The 11,697-nt window shown below is 36.6% G+C and overlaps 1 protein-coding gene across 1 annotated transcript; it reads right to left on the bottom strand.

Annotated features, from left to right (window-relative positions):
- Positions 1-6,860: 6,860 nt before the first annotated feature.
- Positions 6,861-9,005, bottom strand: LOC119579936 (basic proline-rich protein-like). Its single transcript, XM_037927782.1, has 5 exons — positions 8,976-9,005; positions 8,681-8,737; positions 8,530-8,594; positions 6,976-7,803; positions 6,861-6,879 (listed from the first exon to the last, which is right to left on the bottom strand). Exons 1-5 carry the CDS (start codon positions 9,003-9,005, stop codon positions 6,861-6,863), a joined length of 999 nt encoding a protein of 332 aa, XP_037783710.1.
- Positions 9,006-11,697: the final 2,692 nt, after the last annotated feature.

Here is an 11,697-nt window from a genome sequence, read left to right as displayed (position 1 = left end):
AATTGGATGTTCAATTATAACTAATGAATGTGTTTATCTAATCAAACTTTTAGAACTACTCTGTACAACCCTTTGATGTAATGATAATAGATATATGAACATATCAAGTTCCTTCCAGGAAAATTAAAGATTTATATGATGTGGAAGAGATATGAATGAAAATGATTACCTTCACAATGCAAGCAATGTATTTAACCCATTTTGAATACATCTTTGTCAGAAGATATATCTGAATATATTTTCTGATGAAGATATATTCAAAACTGATTGAATACATCTATTGCATTATGAAGATATTAATTCAACATTTGTCATAATGAATACAGTTCATGATTTATAGGATTTTGGTATTGTTGCAGTTTGTTATGGGTGAAATAACCACTCATATGTTAATGCACTCAACCAGGATATAGTTGTAACAATGTGCTGAACATGTGTATTTTGAAAACAATATTCTGTAAGTGAGGAGCAGGAGAGGAAAAGATGGTGAGGGAAAGGAGGAAAAAGCAGAACTATAACATCAGTGCAGAGCACTCTCAGATCACTGCAATCCCCTTTATTATACAATATATTAACCTCTTTATCTAAAGGTCTATTATTTCAAGCACATCAAAAAGTCTTATGTAAGACTAAGCTAGACTTCTAAAAAGACTTCTTTTGTATTACTTAAGTTTGGTCCTGGAGTGGTGGTTTGTGGTTTAGACTACTTGACAGTACATGAGAGCCACACTATACATTTATATGTGGAAGAACAACACTTTAAAGCTGACTGAAAACTATGGAAATGCAGATGCACTGCAGATAATGATAGAAAACACCATGCCAGAAGTGTTTGTACAAAACTGTAAAATTTCAGCAATCTGTTGTTCAATCCCTATGCATGAAAGTTTAAATCATTTGGCAATATTTACAGCAGAGTTCATGTCTCTTTTGCAAGATATATCAGAACTGCTACTATTGTCAATCAATTAGTGGTGAGCGCAATTGATTACTTAACCGAGTGAAAAATCTCATTAATGGATTATAATTTCTAGTAACTGATTACAAAACAATTACTCTGAGAGTCAGGGTTGAACTAAGGACGGTCTCAATCTATTTCAGTCTAGCACCACTTACCATGACACTTTTGTACTCTACAAGTTATTTCTTGTACAAATGCATGGTTATGAAGTCATTTTTTTCTTTTTACTCATTGAAAATCTTCAGGTGCATATCTATGTCTTGCTCCTTCACGCCTGTTACCACCCAGGTGTTTGGGTGGTGGTGGGGAAAGAGGAAAGAGGGAAAAGGTGATGGGGACCGTTTCAATACATACATACATACAAACAAACAAACAAACAAACAAAGAGAGAGAGAGAAAGAGAGAGAGAAAGAGAGAAAGAGAGAAAGAGAGAGAGAGAGAGAGAGAGAGAGAGAGAGAGAGAGAGAGAGAGAGAGAGAGAGAGAGAGAGAGAGAGAGAGAGAGAGAGAGAGAGAGAGAGAGAGAGAGAGAGAGACTATACTAAAGCCATAACTGTATATCTTATACTCTACAAATATACCCCTGCATAATCCATTTCATGGTGAAAGTAATAGAAAAGTAATTGATTACTAAACTGATTACTGATCGCAAAAGTAGTCGAAGTAATACACCAAATGTAGAAAAAGATGTGACTGAGAATGAAGAACTTCACAATACAATAGTTCAACAGTTCACATTCATGAGAACTCAGATAAAGATATAAAGCAGCTATATCCTATTGATTTGTCACTGAATTTTTAGTACAGACACAGCCATATACTTTGCAAATGTTCCCTTTTATTATTGTTTTATGCAAGCACTCTAAATACATCTATTCTTGCCCCTAACTGCGGTCACTGAAGAGGTACACTCCTCCAAAAAAGGCTTAAAGTCACTTTTTTCTCTCATACTGAAAAGTCAAGTATGCCACAGCCAAAATCCATTGGCTGTATGGAAAACATGATTCCTGTGCTTTTAATATTTTAATTGAGTGGCTGACTGGATGAGACACCTGTTGCATAGGGTCACTTTCATGTGAAAAAGTCATCTCGTAAAGTTCTAACATAAACATATATTTCACTGCAGCTAGCACATTGCAGGATGGCATAGTTTATCAGTGAATAAGGAATAATTAACCATTTGTATTGATTGTGCTGAAATTATTTACAACTGTTACATTTTTTCATGTCTTTTATCTTGGCAACTAAATGTCAGTGACTTTCTTTAAATTGACAATGCCCATTCAACTGTGAATAGCTGCAATAAAGGCCTAATTTTCTAAGTTTCATTAAAGCAAATATTCCTTACAGGTATTTAACCCAATGAGCATGGGTGGCAAGACTTCAATGCCATGCCCACTGTAATAAAAGTTTATCTACTGTCTTTACACATAGATGCTTTACAAGTGCTTTGTCACTGAGGAGTCAGCTAGTAGTCTTACGTGTCCCATCTGTTTACTCTTTTCCTTCACTTTTTGAAAGCTTCGTTTCTATTATTTCATTGTCTCTGATGTTATTAATATTTCAATAACAATTTAATAATCATAATATCAATAAGAATGAGACTGTCAATATTAATAGTATTAGAAAGAAAAACACATTTTCCCACCAATTCAAGGAATGGGGAAATCAGGATTGGTCACTTGGGCCAACTGTGGAGCCATCTGTATGTAACAAAACTCACTAAAATTGAAAAGAGACAGTTTGAAACCTGCCGACATTGGGTTAAAGAATTTGATTTTACACACCAATTAACATATATTCCAGTCATATCTAAAAACATATGAGTTTCAGTAAAGCAAGAAAGTTTAAAAAGTTATCACAGTTAGCCATCTTCTATGAAGCAAAACTAAAATAGATAGGTATCTAGAAGCACAAATAGTAACAGGAATATGATATACAAAGATGTAACTGTGATATACAATAGTGGTATTAGTGTGTGGAGAAGGAATCTGGGAAAGGAAAAAGAGTGGGGCTTCAGATGAATGAAATATGCCACACAGCACCTGAATTAGTATCTACCACTCACTACATTCCATTCCCAGGAATAAAGAGGTGTCACATCACAAATGTGTGATTGGCTCAGATAAAGGAGGACCTACAAAGGAATTTGGGGAATAGAGGTGATGTTCAACAGAACACTAGAAATATTACTCCAAAAGTTAAGACAAAACAATAAGAAAAGTAAAAAAATAAAGTATAATCTTTCTATTTCCCTGAATGAACACAATGCACAATACTTGCATGAAATAATACAGAGGAAATTTCCAAACAATGGGCCCAGAGACAAACTATGTAGAAGGTAGTGATCAACTATTTTTCATCATGATTTCAACCCATTGGCATCTCTCTCCTGTTACCAATATTTCAGGCGTAATATTAACCCAAAACCAACAGGCATGGCATTTACGACATGCCATGCCCACTGCAAGTTTACTTTATTGTTTTTATACATAGATGGCTCCTCTTGTACTAAGTCACCAATGAGACAATTATAAGTACTATTCGTCTCACCTGTTTACCCTTCTCCTTGATTTTCAAAAATATTTTATCTTATATTGCTGTTACTAATGTCAATAACATTATAGTAATTATAATGTCTCATAGTAATTATAACACCATTGACATTGATAGCATTAGTGGGGGGGGGGGGAGGAAAGGAGAAAAGAAAAGAAAAGAAAAGAAAAGAAAAGAAAAGAAAAAAAAATCCCCCACACATTCAAGGAAAGGTGAAATCAGGTAAGGTCACAAGGTCTACTGACTGACTCTTTTGTGGTTAAGCAATTGCAGAGTCATCTATGTACAGGAAAATTTCACAAAAGATTCTAAAATGAGCACATTTTCCCAGCAACATTGGGTTAATGACAGACTATATGGGAAGGTTGTGAACTTATCTTGGCTTATGTAATACTGAAAAGCTAATTACACATTTCTGATTAGGGAAATACTAATCTAAATTCACACCCTGTACTATTATCATTTCTGTAAAAAAAAGAGAGTAAAAACAAATGGAAGATTTTTTTTTTTTTTTTTTTTTTTTTTTTTTGAGTGCCTGGTTACTTGGATTTTTTAATTAATTAACTTAGTTTTTATTTGGTATTTCTCTTATTACCCTTGTATAAACTAAATTGTGTCTGAAATAAGGAACACAACCTTCTGCAACTGTAAGAGCTGTTAGATTACCTTAAAGTAAGCAAGAAATAATTCTAGAAGAATTAGTGTGTGTGTGGGGGGGGGGGCTTCCTCATTTCCTTTAGATTTCATGTTGAAAATATGCAAATAATGTTTAACCTATAATATATAAGAAACTGGATTTTTCATTTATATAACCTCATTATTAAAAATGGAGAAATATACTTTTCATCACAACATATCTTAGCAACAATTTGGTGTTCTTGATGGGTGTATGTTACTCTATGTGCTGGGTAAATTCATGCTGTGTGAGATGTGCAAATATGCATTCATTAAGATCAAATACATTAGCTTTATTATTTATAAGAATTAAGCAAAAACAATCCCCCCTTCTCATTTTATATATGACTGTAATTGGGGTTGGCATATTCAAAGAAGAGGGTATACCCTGTCATAGAGGGAATTGCTGAGGAATAAAGATACATGTATTCTCTAACCACTTAGTGCTGGGAAGTGGACTATCCAATATAGTTTTATCTTCTCAATCTATTTACAAAAAGATGTCTTTACAAACACTTATTCAATCAAGGAGTCAAATACTAGACCTTCTGAGCTATTTACACCTAGTCCTTCCCTTCTAGAAATGATGGGTCTGCATACATACTGAGGGTATTTGCAAAGGAAATTAATAGAAAATATTTGTCGATTGATTTTTCTACTTCATTATATTTACAAGCTCTATTAGATGACTCCATAAGAATGCAGTTTTGCAGTGACAATCTGTGCTGAACATGAATGATGAGAAAAAGCTTGGAAGTCAGTGGGTGTTGGCATGAGGTGGTAGTTGCCAAACCAATATTCATTTTCAGGTAATAGTCAAGATATTCATGATGAATCTTGTTCTAGTCATTAGGCATTCTATTACTATAAATATATCTAGTTACAACAATAATTTACAAAACTTTACTGTATTATCAAGTTAAGGCCAAAACCCTTTTTTTTCATTACAGTATATACTAATGATTTTACATAAATGCTTATATATGTTGAACTGAATCTATTTTGTCTCAATCCTGCTGCATTCGGAGCAGGAACCTGGCTCGGTTTCAAACCCAAGAGAAATTGCCAATATTCAAATAATACAACATCAATCAAACTGTGAAGCCTTTTCTATCCACAGCTAACCTGAGAAGTCAAGAAGCAGAGGGCTCTTTCATACCTTATTAGTCAATCAAAGGGGCTAACACCAACGAGGGTGCACTGCCGCATCCACCCTTTTTTTCCATTTATGACCATCCATCATATTCAGCCCATATCTATCTCCTTATGACAAATTTGGTCAATATTCCCAAGCCATGCCTTCCTACACCCTGGGTTGTTTTGGGAAGCGATAATCTGGTGGACAGGATAGTCCTCAGGGAAGTGAGCCAAGTGCCCAAATAACCTGAGTTGGTAGATGAGGATCCAAGGCACAAGGTTTTGCTTACATACAGTAAATCTGGCAGTATCAATCTTGTAGATGTGTAGGTTTGTCCTACTACATAGGTACCAGCATCTCAAAATATTCTTGTGAAGAGAACTCTCAAAAACTGCTGGTGAGCCAATCTGTGTCCCGACTTCCTGGTCTGACAGCCTAGTCATGGACTACATTACCAAGGTATGTAAAACTCTGTGACTTCAATACCCTCACCACAAACATGTGTCAACTGAACAGTTTCTTCTAGTAGGCCACTAAAATCCTGGATCTTGGTCTTGGTCCAGGAGACCTGCAAATCCAATGGCTTCTTTTCATTGCTAAATACATGTACAGCCACCATTGCAGTTCCTAAAAACTCATATAGGATTGCAACATTGTCAGGAAAGCCTAAGTAGGTGACCATGATATTGCAGTGTAGCTCTGCCCAGTGCCCGAGTCATGTAGTGTTGAAAAGTGTTGCTGCAAGAACACATTACAGCCTTACTCCTGGATTTAAAGGAAAAAAAACTAGGTAGACTCCCACCACACTTAACAGCACCTTCAGTATCAGTATAAATTTTTGCTATTAATCCAATAATCGTTCTCACAATTTCCCCAAACCTCAGGATTTCCTACAGTGATTCACTACACTAAGTTGACTGCCTTTTTGAGGCTGACAAAGCAGACCCTGACTGGACTCATGATAGCACTCTATAATGACTCTATTGTGGACTTGCCTGGAATTAATCCAGATTGATCCAGCCTCTGGTTCCTCAGAGGGTGATCTCTGATATGTCTAAGAAGGATGTGAGTGAGAAACTTGCCAAGCAGTGTAATGCCTCAATAATTGCTGCAGCCCTCTTGATTCCCTCTCCCTTACCACAGAAGAATAACCACACCCCTCATGATCATAGCTTATTAATACTTTGATGGCTGAAAAAAGTTATCATAATTTACAGGAACACTATAATTATGTCAGTTTGGTGTGTGTGTCTCATATCCATGTATTTTGGTGTGCTATATTAATCCATATATCATATCCATATATATTGTTTTTTCTGCAAACAAGATATTGTTACTTAGATATTTATGAAGTGTGTCCACTGACAAGCTTTTTTTTCACCTAATATCTTTATCAATTATAGAGTTGGATAACCTGGGCACCAAATACATATTTATGGAAAAATATGTATGCAATGGGCATGAAAAAGAAACATCAATCATTGTAAAATACTGCTAAACATTACTTTGGTTCATGATTCTCCTGTGTCTCTCACTTATTATAAGAGCTCCTGTACCAAGTTACAAAGTGTACCACTTATTTTCAATGGTCAAATATGACAAACTACTAGATGTAAGAGAAAGAATAAATAATAATAGCAACTTACCCTTGATCAATCCTGTCCATGGGTCCCATCTGTCCCATCATTGGATGTGGTCCTGGTCCATGCATAGGTCCATGCATCGGACCATGCATGGGAGGGCCCCCCGGTGGTCCCCCCGAACCAAATGGTGGCCCTCCAGGACCAAAAGGTCCTCCTGGGCCAGAAAAACCTGGTCCTGGCCCTCCTGGCCCTGGAAAAGGCCCTGGATGACCAGGTGGACCATTGATCATCTGGGCATGAGGCTGCCCCAACATCCCTAAAGTGCTGTTTGGACCATTCATGTGGGGGCCTGTGGGAGTGGGGCTACTGTAGTTAGAGGAACAAGGAAATGGCATGGGTGATGGCCCAGGTCCAGACATGCTGGTGGGTGCCATGCTAGTTGGAGGACCTCCCCCTGGGGGCCCAGGGAAGGGAGAGGGTCCTCCGGGACCAGGTGTGGATGCATTGGAGGGGGCAGGGGAGCCGGGGAAGGGGACTGATGGGGGGCCTGAGGTTGGCGGCCCCGAAAAGCTGTTGGGAGGCGTGTTGAAGGGTTGAGGGCCACCAGGGCCCGAAGGATAATTCCCAGGATTTGATGAGGGGCCTTGGGGACCTGTGGGAGGTCCTGGAGAGGGTCTGTTCAGAGTAGGACCAGGTGGGTTAAATGTTGGAGTGGACGGTCCAGAAAAGGTGTTTGGAGTGGCCGGGTTAGGGAACCCCGTGGGACCAACAGAGGGGGGACCGTGAGGCTCTGAGGGGGGTCCTGGGGGGCCCTTCCAGCCGAGACTTGCTGGCTCCGCCTCCAGGGTGGCGACGTGACCCTCACGCACACACACCCACACACTCAGCAGCCTGAAAGAATTTCTCAGATCAGATTACTTACATAAGAATCTTTCTTTTATAAATACAATTACAAGTTATGGAAATTTTCAAATACAAATATAATCATAGCATACCAATGAGAATTACAAAAATGTTCATTATTTCAGTACACAGATATGAAAGAAAGGCAAAAAATAAAGAATAATTTTATGAAGGTATAGTAACAAATCAGATCAAATATACAAATATTTTTTGAAAAGATCATTAACCACCTCACACTAGATTACTGTATAATGTTTTAGCCTCATTTCGTAAAAAAAAAAAAAAAAAAAAAAAATAGATATATATATATATATTATGTTACAGCCAAAAGGGTAGCCAACAGAACAAATGGGGAAATCCTTTTACGAGTAGGTTAAATCAATCAGTACATTTCCTAATATTTGACAATATATACAAATGGAGTAGACTTTCTATTTTTACAAAGAAACTGAATCCATTGCACGCTAACAAATGACATGTGCTGTTGGTCCTTTGGCCTGTATCAGTTTAGTCATGGTCATGCAAGAAGTGCAACTCAGCAGACTGGCATAGATTACAAGAACCAGAATAAATTTACAATACATCCTCCCATACATTCAGGCATGATTATGTTAACACGACTGAAGGCCTTTATCAACCCCTACGATCCAGATGATGTCACATATCACATCATATGAAAAAATGTGGCTTGAGGGGAGGGTGACTTGAACTTGCCACCATGAGAATTTTGGATGAAGGCCAGGGTGACGGAAATGACTCTTCAGGAGTGCACAAAGCTCCTGGAGGGCAATTAGACTCAGAGGGCATTTAGGAAAGCTCTTGCAATATTGCTATCACTAAAAAAAGTATGGAATATCCTATCCACGAGCCACGACTTGAAGAGCACTGGCTCCAGGGAGGATCCTAATCCTGCCCACTGCAGCTGGCAGCACAGGTTGTATTACAGATAATTGAATATTACAAAAAAAAAATCTAAAAATAATACAAATAACTTAGTTATTATTATTCCACTGAGTTATGGACTCCTCAGGAGATGATATGGTCTATGCAAGGGAAAAACAAAACAATGCCATATGGACGCAGCATATTAAATAACAAATATAGACATTGGTAAATGACAGAAAAGCAAAACCTGACTGTGTAAAAAAAGAGATAACAACATGAGAAAGGGGAGGCAAGGAGTCTTCCATGGGTGTTCCTGTTCGCCTAGCCTACAAGCCACACACCTGTGAGAGCGACTACTCATGTAAGCCTACTGCACGTACAGTTAGTGAAGCTCCAGAAACCAAAGGGTTAAGCACTGGCTAATGGCAAAATCACTATCTATAAAATATTTTGCATCAGTTATTCTCTTGATAACTTGTTTATTATTATTGATATGTTATTACTGTGTGTAAATATTGATGTGCTGGTTATTGCAAAACTTTTTGAAAGGCTTTTAACTGGAAACAGAAAAATTTAATGTATTTCATATGTTTCCTCAAACTTTCCTCTAATTTCATGTAACTATCAGTATGATTTTCAGTAAAATAACTGGTTCTATAGAGGGCCTATGCTTAATTTACAAAAAATGGAAAGAAAAATTATAAAAAAGTCAACCTGAAAAAAAAAGGCTTAAAATTATGCTTAAATCAGGTTGTTCACCTCCAGGGGACATGCTGCCTAAATATTGAAAAGTCTAATTATTTATCATAAATAATCCCTCTAAACAACATAACCACAATGCAAGTACTGAAAAAAATGTGGGAAAAGAATCAATTCACAGTGATAAAGATAACAAAAATAATAATCATATACTAATACCATAATAATAATAATAATTACATAAATCAATTGCATTGTCCAAAAAGCCATATAATAACAGCAATAAAACAACTTCTTACTAATAAGAAAGAGAGCAACAATATTTACAAATCTGATAAGTGAAAATAACGGAAAAAACATCTACAATGACAACAGCTGCTCAACCTAACCTGCTTAATCTTTACTTGTTTGGGACTTGATTCCGGCTACAAAGAGATCTCAGGCATAAATATTGCGGCCGGCAATGTGGAATCACTGTTTCAAATGTATGCTTTTGTACGTCAAATTTACATTTATTTCTAAGACTAAACAAGGTGTGCTTGTTTTTGCCCTTTATTTTTTCATCCTGTTATCTAGCGGTCATTACTCTCCATTGCCACTGAATTGCCCTGTATTGTTATTATCATTTATAATCATGATAAATATTTTAATATTAATAAAAGCAATATCAATAGTAATAACAACAAAATATATAATATCAATAATAATAACACTAATAATAACAACAACATCAACAATAATAATAATGATGATAAAAATGTAAATGATGATAATACTACTAATAATATAACCACAGCAATAATCATAAAAATGAAAACAATTAAAAACTAAATGGTTGGTTAATGCTTTACACAAATAAATGCTAGACATCATTATTACAACAAAATGTGTTAGATTTCAAGTCAAACAGCATTATAAGGCAGTATGATAGAGTAAAAAGAGGAGTACTTGGGGTACGCTAGGGATAAGTAGAAGTGGGAAGGTTAAGGACAAAGGCTGATTAGATCAAATGGAGTGTATCAATGAGTCTGAGGAAGGAGAACAAGTTGCCAAATGAAAAAGTGGGAATTTCTGTGAGGAAGTCCAACAGGCTGGCAGTTAGGGGAGGAGAGGACAAGTAAGGAAAATTAAGGGTATGGGCTACAGCAAAGTGTGGGCAGGAGCAGGGTACGTGGGACTGAAAGAGGAACAATGCATGAGAAACACAGAGGTGGGTTGAAGTGTGACATGAGGTATGAATGCATGAGGTGTGTGTGACCTAGGCTATTCATAATTCGGCAAGAGCAGTTTCTCAGTTCCTGTTCTGGTGGTATGGGGCTGCCCAAGGAGAGATGAAAGGTTATATGGTTTGCAATTTATTGGTGATCAGACCTGACCAGAAAGACTGCCAATGGTTAGAGCAGGAAGTCTCAAAATATGAATAGTAGTCAGTGGTTGGAATGTGTGAAAAGTGGAGTTGAGGGGCTGTGTAGCATGCCAAGGCATTTGCTTGTTCACTGCTGGGTAGCTTTACATGGCTAGATATTCAGCAAAAGTTGCCTGATTTCTGTCATGTAGACAGATAAAACTGGTCTTGTATCTTATGGGTATCAAGTGGGTTGATAAGGTGTATAAACTGTATGAGTGATGCTGAGCATGAGTCCGTAAAGATGAAGGTTGAGGAAGGGATGGATGACATATACTGTAAAGCAAAGAGAATGGTTATAAGGAAGCTCAATTCAGTAGGGAGATGGATTTGGTGCCATATGATTAGAGATGAGTACTGGAGGAATTTAAAATCTAAATACCAATAACAAAAACTACACGACAATATTAATCAATATCATAAGTTAAAAAAAAAGAAAAAAAAAAGAAAAAGGAACTATAAAACAAAATCATTAACCCAATGCCACTGGGAAAAATGCTGTGCTCTTTTTAATTTTTTTTTTGTGAAATATCTCTGCACATAGATGGCTCTGCTAGTGGTTAGCCACAAAGGAGTCAATTAGTAGACTGTGCGACCTTACCTGATTTAAATCTTTCCTTGAATTGGTGGGAAAAATGCATTTTTTACTATTTATATGAATATCGATGGCATTATTTTTATAATAGACATTATAATTACTATAATATTATATACATTAGTAACAGCAAAATAAGATAATGTAAAATATTTTCATAAACCAAGGAACAGGGCAAATGGGCAAACAGGCAGTACTCATAATTGGCTCATTGGTGACTACATGATTACGAAAATAATAATAAAAAATACAGGCATAAATATATATGTTAAAAAAGTATAATAACTTCCAAACAATT

The sequence above is a fragment of the Penaeus monodon genome, chromosome 13 (genome assembly GCF_015228065.2).
Source record: "Penaeus monodon isolate SGIC_2016 chromosome 13, NSTDA_Pmon_1, whole genome shotgun sequence".
In the NCBI taxonomy this organism is placed as follows: domain Eukaryota; kingdom Metazoa; phylum Arthropoda; class Malacostraca; order Decapoda; family Penaeidae; genus Penaeus; species Penaeus monodon.
Note: the sequence above shows the minus strand (reverse complement) of the source record. Positions and strands in the feature narration are given on the sequence as shown.

Bases quoted from the DNA above. Each gene is read 5' to 3' on its own strand.
- LOC119579936 (XM_037927782.1), bottom strand. From the start codon at position 9,005: ATGGAAGACTCCTTGCCTCCCCTTTCTCAT. The intron at 8,595-8,680 runs GTGGATAGGATA...ATTGCCCTCCAG, and splicing joins TGCTCTTCAAGTCGTGGCTC to GAGCTTTGTGCACTCCTGAA. The intron at 7,804-8,529 runs GCAAGTTCAAGT...AAATTCTTTCAG, and splicing joins CATCCAAAATTCTCATGGTG to GCTGCTGAGTGTGTGGGTGT.